The 14340-nt window shown below is 36.5% G+C and overlaps 1 protein-coding gene across 1 annotated transcript; it reads left to right on the top strand.

Moving 5' to 3' along the window:
* The first annotated feature begins 802 nt into the window (after window positions 1-802).
* Window positions 803-11686, top strand: LOC117299414. The gene is made up of 11 exons (XM_033782987.1): window positions 803-1055; window positions 2450-2587; window positions 2808-2830; window positions 3260-3291; window positions 4121-4178; window positions 5062-5161; window positions 7182-7293; window positions 8376-8418; window positions 8933-9003; window positions 9935-10043; window positions 11138-11686. Exons 1-11 carry the CDS (start codon window positions 803-805, stop codon window positions 11336-11338), a joined length of 1140 nt encoding a protein of 379 aa, XP_033638878.1. The 3' UTR covers window positions 11339-11686.
* The last annotated feature ends 2654 nt before the right edge of the window (window positions 11687-14340 follow it).

The raw sequence follows: 14340 nt of genomic DNA, 5'->3' as shown, positions 1-14340 counted from the left end.
ATCGATCAACATAATTAGTCATAAAATAACAAACCTGTGAAAATTTTAAATCATTTGGTTGTCGAAATTGCGAGAGAATATTGGAAGAAATAAAACAGCTGCGGTCTCGAATTCAAGTCCAAATATTAAAGTGAGAAATTACTTCATTCTCAAAAATACGTTACTTCAGACTCGATAGTCATAATTTGAAACATGTATAGGCCCATGGCTTTACTCTATGATGTGATTTCTACACTTAATTATGAAATCTCATTATCATGTAAGTAAAGTAATAACGGTGACCTACTTGAGAATTATAAAGGCCATGTCACAATTTTCCGGGCAATCCAGTTACGGCAATCCTCCATAAGGCCTAACATTTACATTTCCCAGCTTCCTTATTATTTTCTTGGGAACAGTGAGTTTCAAAAGAAGGGGGTCTCGAAGTGTGATGCCATGTGACTCGTGTGTTTAGTCCGAGTGGTTGATGCAAGAACTTGTGTGTGATCCATTTGCCTTCCTCCACCGCACTTTTAAAACGCTTTCTGGCGGCAAAAGACAGCACCACCTCCGGTAACTCAAAACTTCCACCCAGCACAGCAACTTGAATGTATGCAGTGCACAATGAATGTAGAGAACAGCAGATCATGCAGATACAGGGGTTATTTGTTAACATTGTCTTAAGTTGGTCTTACAATTCTCAACAGTAATGAGCCTAATGAAAACCAACGTGGTGTTCCCTCGACCGACTGAGTGGGCGTGGCCATAAAAGTCTCTCATAAAGCCATTGGCTTTATGTTTCCGCTTGGTGGCGCTGTACATCATGGCAGCCTCCGAAGTGAAATTTCCTTCATTTTACGACTCCAAATTAAGTACAAAAGTTGTTATAGTTCTCTTTGTATTAGCCATACTTTTCTCACAGTTTGACCTTGTAGTATGTTCACCATTCTGTGGCACCCTACCATTGCCTCGTACGTACATCGTATATCGTCTAGAACCCGGCGAAGTAATTCATGTTGATGGAAAACTGGATGACGATGCCTGGACAAATGTTGCACCGACTGAACCATTTGTTGGTGTGTATTCATTGATTGGGTAGCAGTATTATTAGAATATTAGATGAATTTTTGAGTACAATAAAAATAAAGCAGAATATAATCGGGAGGTGAAATGGAACAATGCAGATTAAAGCAAGTGTTTATTACATTTGGGTAATAAATTTTGCTATATAGAATAATAATATTATTAATATTAATAAATATTAATAATAAATATATAGGAAAAATTTTACGTCGTCGCCACCAACTTCCGGCACTTTTTTTTTTTTTTTTTTTTTTTTTTTCTGGATGTATATATGCGTTAACCCTTCTTCTAAGGTAAGAAAAAAATTCAGTGGTTTTGGAGTTAATTAACGGCGGATAAATTGGTGGCGACGACCGGAAGATTACCCAATATATAAATATTATATTATTTATTTATATAATAGGCCCCGCCCGGCCTAACTAATAAATAATTATCCCTAACATTTATTACTTGGTAATGTAGGTTGGTTGGTAGGCCTAAATAGTTCATTTGATTTTGATTTGCTTGACCGGCTGTTTGATTTTGCCATGGACGAAATGCATTACTATTTACTGTTAGGAAAAAGTTGCACTGGAGTGAAACTAAAAGCCCATTTTCCCTACTTCTACTTCTAGAGTAGAAACAAGTCAACAATTCAGCAAAATCAACCAACCGCTGGGGCAGGCAGTAATCACAAAAAGGTCTAAAATGTATCCATGTCCCACACAATCACATTGACAATGACATCACAAAAAGATAATTTTATTGTCATTTTGATAGGGGGCCTACAATCTACATGTTGCCGTAATTTATTTCAACAGAACAAAGTTTTAAGTAGTTTATAACTTATTTCAACAATATTAAACAGCTCATTCATAAATACACACTGGAATGGAGGCTCCAGCTAGTTAGACAGCTGTGGAGCTGTTTTAAAAAAAGAGTAAACTTGTTGGCTAAAGCAAACTTGCTTGGCTATGCTGCGTGATAAGCTTTTGTGGATGTAGACAGCAATTGAGGGATTGTTGATAATTCTAATTGGCTTGTAACTAAAAATGACATGCTTGTTTGTGTGTTTGTTTGTTTGTTTGTTTGTTTGTTTAGATGATCTCCCATCAAGGGAACTCGGCAAACTCCCACTGGGGGATAAACACCAAGCTGGTAACAGCCAATCTTTCTCATACAAACATTGGTTTAATGTCTATTATGATTATGAATTGCACAAATCAAGAAATTGTGATGCAGTGACTACATGGCAATATTTATTCTAGTCATTGTGAAATCAGCGGTTAGCTGGGGGATTGGAACCCACAACCTTGTGATTGCAAGTCCTGCAGTCTAACCACTTGACCACTGTGACACATGTAGGCCCCTATATATAATGAAACTACAAAAACTTGTATTTCTCCAGACATCCAAGGTTCAGACTTTCCTGCACCTCGTCTTAATACCTGGGCGAAGCTTAGATACGACGACAAATACCTTTACATTGCTGGCTACCTACAGGAAACGGATGTCTTCGCTAATCAAACTAAACATGACTCTGTAGGTACGTACAGGTAAATGACCTGAGTAAAGTGATGTGACACAGAGTGCTTTCCTTGAGTTTATTATAATAATATCAATTTCACTATATCAGAGGCAGTTGAAATGTCATGCCACTAACTATTTTCTGTAATTAATATATTGTGATGTGATGGCCAGTTACTTGGGTAGAGAACATGTCAGGCCTGGAATTACACAAACCCTTTTGTTTGTTTCCCTTCCAGTTTTCCAAGACAATGACTTTGAGGTAAGTGCCACTTTTCTTCTTCAGTTTGAGAGTAGTTCTGCAAATTGTTGAAATGTTTCTTTAAAGGCAGTGGACACTATTAGTAATTGCACAAAATTATTATTAGCATAAAACCTTACTTGGCAACAAGTTATAGGGAGAGGTTGATAGTATAAAACACCGTGAGAAACGGCTCCCTCTGAAGTGATGTAGTTTTCGAGAAGGAAGTAATTTTCTACGAATTTGATTTCGAGACCTCAGGTTTAGAATTTGAGGTCTCAAAATCAAGCATCTGGAAGCACGCAACTTTGATGACCAATTGAGCTCAAATTTCACAGGTTTATTATTTTATGTATATGTTGAGATACACCAAGTGCGAATACTGGTCTTTGTCAATTACCAATAGTGTACACTGCTTTAATATGTTTGTTTGGGGTTCATTGTTTTCAGGTTTTCACAGATCCAGATTGGAGTACCCATTGGTGAGTTTGTTTTTCTATTCCACACATTCTCAGCTCCGAATGCATTTCAAAACCATCACAAAACATTGGAGAGAATATTTTCCGCAGTGGTTCTGCAAACCAAAATTCACAGTTTAAACTCCCGCTAAAATCTCACGCACAGTGTCTCATACTAAACATTGATATATTCCTTCTTTAAAAGGACGGTTTACCTTTGGTAACTACTCCAAAAACTTATTATCATGAAACATTATTTGGCAAAGAGCACTGGGGGCTGTTGATACTTTAAAACTTTGTTAGAAACAACCACCATTAAGTTAATGTGGTTTTATAGAAAGAGGTATTTTTTTCACCCCAAAATTTGAATATGGGATTTGGCTTTTTTCAGGCATCTGAGTAGCTTACAATTATATTCAACAAGTTACGTTTTTTTTCTTTTCATTATGACCAATTGAACCAAAACTGTCGTTGATTTTTATTTTATGCGTATGTTGGGATACACCAAGTGAGGTTACTGGTCTTTGACAATAACCAAAAGTATACCCTGCTTTTTAACACTTGTCTTTAGGGACCATTGCTTCCAAGCTCTGCTTCACAAATGGATCCCTCTGCGGTGTAATATTTATTTTCATCTTGATATATCTTTACTGTATTGGATTCTTTAAACTGATTGCTCTCGAGTGATAATTAAGGGAATATAAAGGTAGCGACGAGTTTTCCGTTCACACACAGTGCGGCCAACTCACCAACAGTGCCTGCATCGCCCATAAACAAGAACTGTCTTGCACCAAGACTAGCACGTAGTATCCGAAAACAACCGGTTATACCTTTTGAACCTTGAATTTTCCAGGTACAAGGAGTTTGAAATCAACGCCATCAACACAACATGGGATCTCATTTTGAATAAGGTAAGCATCTCTTAGTTTCTGCATGTCTTGAGAGAGTGATATTTAAAGAACAGAGGATTAGAAATATTCCATTCTTACAGCTTCCACTGGACATTTGTTATGGCTTTCCAAATGTTTCCATCCAGCATGAAATAATTGGTTTTTCTGTCAGTTAATGGGTCTATCTAGGGATCGGCAGCTCGCCATGGCAGCTTCGCTGTCTAGTCTTATGATGTAACTTTTTTCTTATGATGTAACCTTTTTCTTATGATGTAACCTTTTTTTAATTATGTAACCTTTTTTTTAAGATGTAACCTTTTTTTATGATGTAACCTGTTTCTTATGATGTAACCTTTTTCTTATGATGTAACCTTTTTCTTATGATGTAACCTTTTTCTTATGATGTAACCTTTTTTCTTATGATGTAAACTTTTTCTTATGATGTAACCTTTTTCTTATGATGTAACCTTTTTCTTATGATGATGTAACCTTTTTCTTATGATGTAACCTTCTTCTTATGATACCTTTTTCTTATGATGTAACCTTTTTCTTATGATGTAACCTTTTTCTTATGATGTAACCTTTTTCTTATGGTGTATTCTTTTTCTTATGATGTAACCTTTTTCTTATGATGTAACCTTTTTCTTATGATGTAACCTTTTTCTTATGATGTAACCTTTTTCTTATGATGTAACATTTTTCTTATGATGTAACTTTTTTCTTATGATGTAACCTTTGTCTTATGATGTAACCTTTTTCTTATGATGTAACCTTTTTCTTATGATGTAACCTTTTTCTTATGATGTAACATTTTTCTTATGATGTAACCTTTTTCTTATGATGTAACATTTTTCTTATGATGTAACCTTTTTCTTATGATGTAACCTAATCCTTTTGGCTACAGCCTTACATTAATGGCGGCTCACCAAATAACAGTTTTGAGATGCCAACAATGAAGAGCGCCATCTTTGTCGATGGACCGATCAACAATCCTATCATTAAAGGTAGGAATCAATTTTCACACAATCTGAGGTTTCTCATTTGTCTAGTCTTGGCTCCACGTAGTTGCCTCTTGAAGAGCATAAATCCACCAATAGAGGACGCTATAAATGTTGCTGGGATTAATTTTCATGTTAACAGACCCCCCCCCCCCCCATACTAATGATATTTGAAAGTTTGATGTTTTATTCACTGCATTGCTTAAAATGTGCTGTAACTAGGTACCAGAGATACCAACATACACGATTTGGGCGTAGCAAATACGATTTCGAGCCGTGACTACGACGCTACGATAATACTCAATAAAACACGCTAAACAAGCCGACCAATATAATTTTGTTAAATCGTACAATACATGCAAACAACGAATGAACTATTTAGTGCAAATAAAAATTACGAAAAATATCAAAACAATTGTAACAGAAAAGAAAAAAACACTTTTAATTATTTTTAGAACGCAGTGTTGAATAATAGCGGCGAATTCACTCAAACAATGTATGTGTCTCGACGTAATGATTGTTGCGTGCCCTCCCCCGCTGGCTGGCCGGCTGAGTGTGCATTTTTTACGCTAGTGCAGTGCTGCAAGATCGTACCCATTGATCTATTTTACACGATGGGGAAAAGTGCACACGTGAGTGGGGGGAATGGGGTTGTGTGTGAGCTAACGTGTCACAGTTACCTCATTCCTCATGTATCCACTATTATTGTGCCCACGCTGTCTGTACATGTACTTCATCGAAGCTTGGCAAAAAAAGTACGAAATAATGGCGACAAAAAAAGGAGACCTTCTGAACAAAAATACCTTCAACTGAGTGGCCTGTGAGGTCTAAGCTAGACAGTTTCCATGTTTTCCTACCAGTAATTGCAGCGCCGATGTCCAGACAATGCCCAAAATACGGACACGTATTTTTTGCCCAAAATCCGGACAAGTTTTTTTTTTTTTTTTTTTTCTCTCTCTCTCTACCAATAGCTTGTTGTTGCATTTCTGATCATTAAAACAAATTATTTAAGTAAGGCCACCCTTTTTTTTATGTTACATTTAAGTAAGGCCACCCTTTTTTATGTTACATTTATTTTTGAAACGAAGTCAGAAGATGAGGGAAATCAGGGTTTTTTTTCAAGTTTTTTTTCACTGGCCATTATAAACATTTGTAGCTGTTCTGTTGATGCATACAGGTAATTGTTATTTCACAACAATGCCTGAAAATGAGCTTATTAGCATTGTAGAGAGCATTAGAAAGATCGGTTTAGGGAGCCCAAGCTGCGCTCGCCCTTAACATTTGGGAGATGCTACTCTTTTTTAAAACTCAATGTTGGCATCTCTGAGGTACATGTACTCTATTTTCTGAAAGTCATTCAGAGGCACAATGGTTTCCCATTTGTCTGCAATGTGGTAAACAGTTAGCTCTTGACTTAATCAGTACTGAGGTCTGTTGAAGTGAGCCCTCTGTTGGTTGATGATTCACAGATCAAGTAACTGGAAATAAGTAGAGATTTATTAGTGTCATTCCTTTACAGTATTGTAATGTGTACCGAACAACCAGAGACATGTAAGAGGTACCCCTGAGAAATTAATTTTTTCTTCAAAGGTACAATAGACCCCTTGCACTGTCTCTTATTGCTTTGGCCTTAAAGGCACTGTACACCTTTGGTAATTGTCTAAAACCAGTCTTCTCACTTGGTGTATCTCAACATATGCATAAAATAACAAACCTGTGAAAAACCCTTGGCACACAAAGTTGTGTGCTTTCACATGCTTGATTTCGAGACTTCAAATTCTAAACTTGAGGTCTCGAAATCAAATTCGTGGAAAATCACTTCTTTCTCGAAAACTACGTTACTTCAGAGGGGGCCGTTTCTCACAGTGTTTTATACTATCAACCTCTCGAGTCTCCCCATTACTAGTTACCAAATCAGGTTTTATGATAAATATTTAGTAAATACCAATAGTGTCTACTGCCTTTAAGTTGACTGTTTTTAACCAGTCAGACTAAAATTGCTCCTGTATTTTTTTCCTTTCTTCAGATTCGTATTGGACAGTTGAGATCGCTATGCCATTGAAAGATCTTGTTGTGCGTGACACCATGGCTAGAGCACCACCTAAACACGGGGACCAGTGGAGAATCAATTTCAGCAGGTTGTTTGCTAATTATTCTACATTTTCTCAATGGTTTGTTTTTATCGAAGATCACCCTTTGAATTGTCGTCAAAGGCAATGGACACCTTTGGTAATTGTCAAAGACCAGTATTCTCACTTGGTGTATCCCAACGTATGCATTAAATAGCAAATCTGTGGAAGTTTTGACTCAATTGGTCATTGATGTTGCATGAGAAAAATAAAAGCAAAAAACACCCTTGATGCACTATTTGAGTGAGAAATTACTTCTTTCTCAAAAACTCTGTTACTTCAGAGGGAGCCGTTTCTCACAATGTTTTATACTATCAACAGCTTTGTGTTGCTTGTCACCAAGTAAGGTTTTATGCTAGCTATTATTTCGAGTAATTACTAATAGTGTCCAGTGCCTTTAACCGGTGAAATCATGGTTCAGGTTGTTTGAAGAATTCTTCGATACAACATGTTTCACTTTTGATTGTCAAAATTGGTATTCAGGTTGGCTCAGTGGTTTCTTCTCTGCCTTTAACCTCTGTGGATCCTGGCCTGATGCCTGGTCCGGGGCATTGCATATGAATTGGATTTTCAGTCCATTCTTGATTGCATGGGTTTTTTTTTATTTCTTCATTGTCATCTCTACACAGGCATCTTCATTGTCATCTCTTCACAGGTATCTTCAGGCTTGTGGGTGCTATTCCTTTTTGACAGCCCCTTTGGTTTAGTTACCAGAAAGATGTTATCTATGATTTACGCATGTTCTCCCTCATTTTTTATGTTAATACAAATTATTCTTTGATTTTTGTCTTTCTTTATGTGGTTGTTTCTTTCCTTCTTTGTTTTTCTTCTATTATTATGCACAATTGTCAGGTTTTGTTTTTCCTATTGCACTGAATAATATTCAAGCAAAAACTAAGTTGATGTTTTTCCATTGGATGGGTATGTTTTTATATTTTTGTATTTGATCAATGAGTATGAGTAGGCCTACAGCATTTTTGTAACTGTTTTACCAAGTATTTCATTATTCAGTTCTGTAATTATACATGGAACCTGGAAAGGTTTTAACATTTTATTTATTTAAACAGTGGTTGCTGTAATTTTGTTAACAGAGTTGAGTGGCACGTGAGAAATGTAAACGGACACTATGAAAAGGTAAGTTTTGTTCATCCCGGTTAGGGAGAAAAGTTAAGTAAGATTTGAAACTTTGTAGAGTGTCACGGCCGAGTGGTTAAGAGCACCAAATTCAAGTTCTGATGCCAAGTCACCAGAGTGTGGGTTCGAATCCCGGTCGTGACACTTGTGTCCTTGAGCAAGATACTTTACTATAATTGCTTCTCTTCACCCAGGGGTATAAATGGGTACCTGCAAGGGTAGAGGTTGATATTGTGAATGATAAAGCCTTCGGAGCGCCACGGCAGCTCGGGGCTGTATACTCCCTAATGGGAGCTGAGAAAGATTAAAGGGATGTTATTGGCCCAATGACCAGGGGACTAATGTAAAGCGCATCGATACGGTTTATTGTGAAATGCGCTATATAAGAATTTGTTATTATTATTAACTTTACAAGGTGGAGATACAATCTAGTACATGTAAGCTTTGTAGTAACACCATGTACACGAAAAAGTAATACTACGAAAAGTAATACGTATGTGTTTTGTCCTAACAGGTACCTGGCCTACCTGAAGATAACTGGGTGTGGTCACCGCAGCATGTTATCAATATGCATCTACCTGAAAGGTGAGATTATTTACTGTTAAGGGGTAGGACCTACAACAATTGTCACCAGTTGGTTTGGAGTGCATTTGTTGAAGTATTCTGTACTGGGGTTTTGAAGTGTAAATAAGTGTAAATATCCAAACAATTGAAGTATTTGTTCAAAGTCAGTTTACTTGTTTTATGATTTTAATATAAATTGTTGTCATGTGCCCGAAAGAAGGGCGTAGGTTATAATGTGCAAAATTGTGGTTCAAGAAAACAGAGTGTGAAAGTTTCATATTTTTTTTGCCATTCATAAGTCATTATAGGGAGGTTAAAACCTGAATGGGAATGGGAAAGTATGTATAGGGAGGGTGCTTATTCTAGCAACAAAATGAAACAGTAATGTAACAGTTTATTTGTCAGGAACCATGTTCTTGCTTAATAATATGACGACCTTTTGTTACTGGAGAAAAATACTTTGTGTGTCTTGAAAAAGGACTTTAGGGCCAATTCACAGAAGGCAACTTATGCTGGCAACTTAGAGGTAACCAACTGCAGTGTATGTTACTTGAGCACTATGGTAGCCCATAAGTCATTCTTATAACTTTAGTTTCCAGTCCCCAAGAAAATTACCTGAAAATTGAAATGTGAACAATATTCATTTATATAGCGTTTTTACACATAAAAGGTACCACAACGATTAACAACAATAATCACAATTACAATAATTATAAAGGAATAGCTTTTCCATTTGGAGACTGCCTGTAACTGGTTGCCTGTAACTGGTTGCCTGTAACTGGTTGCCTGTAACTGGTTGCCTGTAACTGGTTGCCTGTAACTGGTTGCCTGTAACTGGTTGCCTGTAAATTGCCTCGGGTAACATGGCCCTTACACTATTCTTCTGGGCACAAACAATAAATTATGTAGCCATTTGTTTTATGTGAATGTTTCCAATTTTTGTTCTTTGTAGATGGGGAATAATCCAGTTCAGCACAGATAAGGTCAACAGCACCAAGTTTGCTCGGGATCCAAAATGGCCGATGTACCAGAGCTTGGTGGAACTGTACAACGCTGAAAAGGTAACTCAGTCTCCGTCTTATCACCAACTCAAGATGCTGTTTAAATATTTGTTTTGGGGTTAAACAAAGACAAATTGACTAGAGCAGGATTTGAGACATTGACCTCTGGATTAACATGCTGGCGCTCTACCAACCTATTTGGCGGTCTCCCTCTTATATCTTTGTTCGGGGGTGCCATATACCCCTCGTGGTTTATTGTTTGTTAATATTTGTAGTTTTGGTAAGTCCTACATAGTAAAGTGCAGCATGTGATTTATGAAACTCCAAACTATGTGTTATGTGCAAATCAATGACAAGTTGTTAGTTTTTCTTTTAGGGTTGTGTTTGTGTTGTGGCAAGTTCAGGTTCAGGTCCCACCATTGACTTAAAGGCAGGGTATTCTTTTAGTAATTGTCAAAGACCAGTATCCACACTTGGTGTATCCCAAGTTCTCAACATATGCATATGATAACAAACCTGTGACAATTTGGGCTCAATTGGTCACTAAACTTTCAGGAAGACAAGGAAAGAAAAAATACCGTTGTATAAACATCTGCTTTCAGATGCTTGAGAAAGACTTCATGCCTTAAACCTTTCTCAGATTCAAATGTGTGGGCGGAAACCTATTTCCTTCTTAAAATCTACATTAGTTCTAAGAGGGTTGTTTCAACAATGTTTTATAATATCAACAGCTCTCTAGTGCTCTTTACCGACTAAGTTTTTATTGTTATTAATTTTTGGAGTAATTACCAATGGTATACATTGCCTTTAATTCTTGAATTTTGATTCACCTCTTCTGTGCCTTCCTTGTGGGGATTTCACAATCCAAAACAAACGTTTTTTGTTACTTACTTTTAATATCAGTTTAAGTTCGGCCTACAGGCTATTAAACTACTTGATTTTTGAATGGGTAGAAATCTTCCAATGTTTTGACTTGTACATTCTTTGTTGTCTTCTCTTTGTACGATTCTTTTGTCCTACAGGTTTGAATTAGTTATTTAATTGTGACAAGAAATAAACATAAAGATTGAAATAGACTTCATTTTGATTGGAAACATTAAAATTCACTAAGAATTGATCAACCCTATATCTTTTTCTTTTTTTCCTCTTCTCAGATATTCAATGCCATCGCTGGCTACTACACCAGTAATCTGACTCAACTAGATCTGCCAGAGTATGTAATGGAAGGGCTTTGTGCAGGAATACCAGAAGTAACAGTTATAAAAACCTACAGCTTTACTGCAACAGTGAAACCATTGGACGGGTCCTTACCAACGGGACACGTCAGAGATGATAGATACATATGGTTCACTTGAAGAATTCCTAAAATCAGATACTTACTTAAAACTTTCTTAACATGCTTTCATAATGGCTCTCAGTCTATGACTTCCAAGTAGTAACCAAATCACTGACATATTTTTGTTGTTGATAAAATCTCTTTTTACGATTTAATTGTGAAATAAGAAAAGGCAGCTTTTATAGATGTAGTGTAGGAGGGTTCAACTCAAAAACAAAAATTGTTTTTTTTTTTGTTATCTGAAATTTTCTTCAGTTGTCAATTATCAATCATCTCTTTTAAGGACACATAAGATTCAAACTGCCTCTAGCTACTGGGCAATCTTGGTAGTGTAGTTGGTAAGACACTGTTGGTAAGAATTGCAAGGGTCGTGGTCGAGTAATATGCCTGTGATATTTTTTCACAGGGCTCGGGGAAGTACTGAGTATACAGTTCTATTACACACATCGGTGTATGGGTAAAAACCAAAATAAATGTTCTTTTAAGGTGGTTATATATCAGAAAATAGTGTTTTTTTTATGGAATCCACTCTAATGATACATCCTAAGTTAGGACGAATTACTCGACCTAGCTCAGGATAAGACGAGTCCTATCTATTTGTGAAACCAACCCCAGGACTTGGATTTCACAAAACACTAAGGTTAATTTTAAGATGAGTTGTAAATATCACTAAAGTGATTTGTATTGTGACATCTCTGGTGTTTCTGATAAGCAGAGCGTGGGTTCGAATCCCCAGCCGTGACAGTTGTGTCCTTAAGCAAGACACTTAAGCAAGACATGTGTAAACGCATGTAAAAGAACCCAGTGTACTTTTCGAAAAGAGAAGGGATTCGCCTCGGTGTTCCTGGCTGGATTGGCAGCATATTGCGCCTAAGCACTTTGTAAACCATTATATGGTGCTAATGATTAGGTCTCATAACTCAAACTTCGTCCCACTCACCTTGCAGTAAAAATACCTGGCGCTTTGTGTTGATGTATCCTTTGGCATAGCCGCGTTATAAATACAGTTATTATTATTATTAATTATCACACATTGCTTAGCAATTCGGACTTTAGTACACTGTTGAGATCAATCTTAGCTCTTTGTGGAATCAACCCAACATGCGTTTAAAGTTAGCATTAATATTAGAACAAAAGCAAACTAAAAATGGGTAACTGTCCTTTTGAGCTGTTTTTTTCAAGTAAGCCGTTGTAACAATTCCAATGGTGTTTTTCGTTGATCATAGTTAATAAACTCCAAGAAGTGGTGCTGGGTTTGTCTCTTTTGAGTTGAATGCTTTTTACTGAAAACTGAAGTGGATAGTGAATGCACTCTTCCAATTTAAGATTGTGTGTAAATCCTTTTAAAGGGGTTGGATTCTTTTCACTGAAATCTGGTTGAGTGGAGGTATTGCACTCTTTCAATTATCATTTGTTTTTATCTCTGAAAACTGGTGGATTGAGTAAATGCACTCTTTCAATAAAGTATCAGTGCTGAATGCGTTTCACTGGAGGATTGGAGTGAACCAACTCTTTCAATTTTTAGTGGTGTTATATCTTTTTAAAAGAGTTGAATATTCTTTTCACTGGAAACTAGTAGATGGGAGTGAATGCACTCTTTCAATTATTGGTGGCATGGAAGTCTTTAAAGGCACTGGACACTATTGGTAATTACTCAAAATATTTGTTAGCAATTATCATTGGTTCTCATGTCTTTAAAAGATTTGAATAGTGTTCACTGAAATCTAGAGGATTGGAGTGGATGCACTCTTTTACTTATCAGTGGTGTGGAAATGCTCACATGTTGGGGTGCACTAAGTGAGAATACTGGTCTTTGACAATTACTAAAGGTGCAAGTGCCTTTAACAAAAATGAATACCCCTCTTTTTAATCAAATCATCTGCTTTTCAGTGAAACCCATGCTTTAGATTAACTTTTTTATATTTTTTTATATTAAAAATGACATATTATCTGCAGTGTCTTTAAACAAGTGCTATTTGAAACTCTATTATTAGTTAGTAGGGGCATATTACCCGCCTATTGCCCTTTAATCTGTCAAAGAAATGATATAAAACAATTGATGGACATATCACGGGTTTTGGGGTTTGAAAATAAAAGTGGTGGTAATGACTTTTGAATTGTAGAGTTTGATTTGATTTATTTGTGAGGATTGACATTAAAATGTTATTGAGTTGATCAGTGTGAGAAACGGCTCCCTCTGAAGTGACGTAGTTTTCGAGAAAGAAGCAATTTTTCCACGAATTTGATTTCGAGACCTCCAGTTTAGAATTTGAGGTCTCGAAATCGAGCATCTGAAAGCACACAACTTCGTGTGACAATTGGGTCTTTTTCTTTTGAGCTCAACTTTTCACAGGTTTGTTATTTTATGCAAAGACTTTTCTTTGACAATTACCAATAGCGTCCACTGTCTTTAAATGAATGACGTAGCAATAAACGGAAAGTTTCCCACTACACCTGGTCACGTAACCATGCAGTACACCGCGCCACTATCCAACCAATGCATCCAAGTATGACCGATAGTGTTACAACATGTCCACGTTGTAGAGTTTACAGTGGAGAGGAACCAATTTTGTTTGTGTTATTTTGTGGAACTGAGCGTTTTCACAAACAACACTTGAACAACCATAAAAACAGTTCAGTTTTGTTTTTTGAGATGTTTTAAATAAGCACGCCAGTGTACTACATTGAAAAATGGAAAGCACTATAGAAATATACACTTTGATGCATATTTTATACTACGTGAGTGCTCCAGATGATTAGCTGGATAGTTCACCTTCGTTATGCTTTTAAAAACATGAAACGGCTTACATGATTACAGTGTACGGCGCCAATGCTGTTTAATAATAAATTAAAACAAAGCTACCTGAATTTAAACTTCTCCATAAGTTTAATAAGTTAGTGGTGGATTGGGAGGGGCAGATATACTAATCATGTTCATTTATAAAACATTCTTTCCTAAATACACCATATTCCAAGTAGAAAATACATAGGGACACAAATTAAAAGATAACTACTCAAAAG

Source organism: Asterias rubens, chromosome 1 (assembly GCF_902459465.1).
Source record: "Asterias rubens chromosome 1, eAstRub1.3, whole genome shotgun sequence".
NCBI classification, from domain to species: domain Eukaryota; kingdom Metazoa; phylum Echinodermata; class Asteroidea; order Forcipulatida; family Asteriidae; genus Asterias; species Asterias rubens.
Note: the sequence above shows the minus strand (reverse complement) of the source record. Positions and strands in the feature narration are given on the sequence as shown.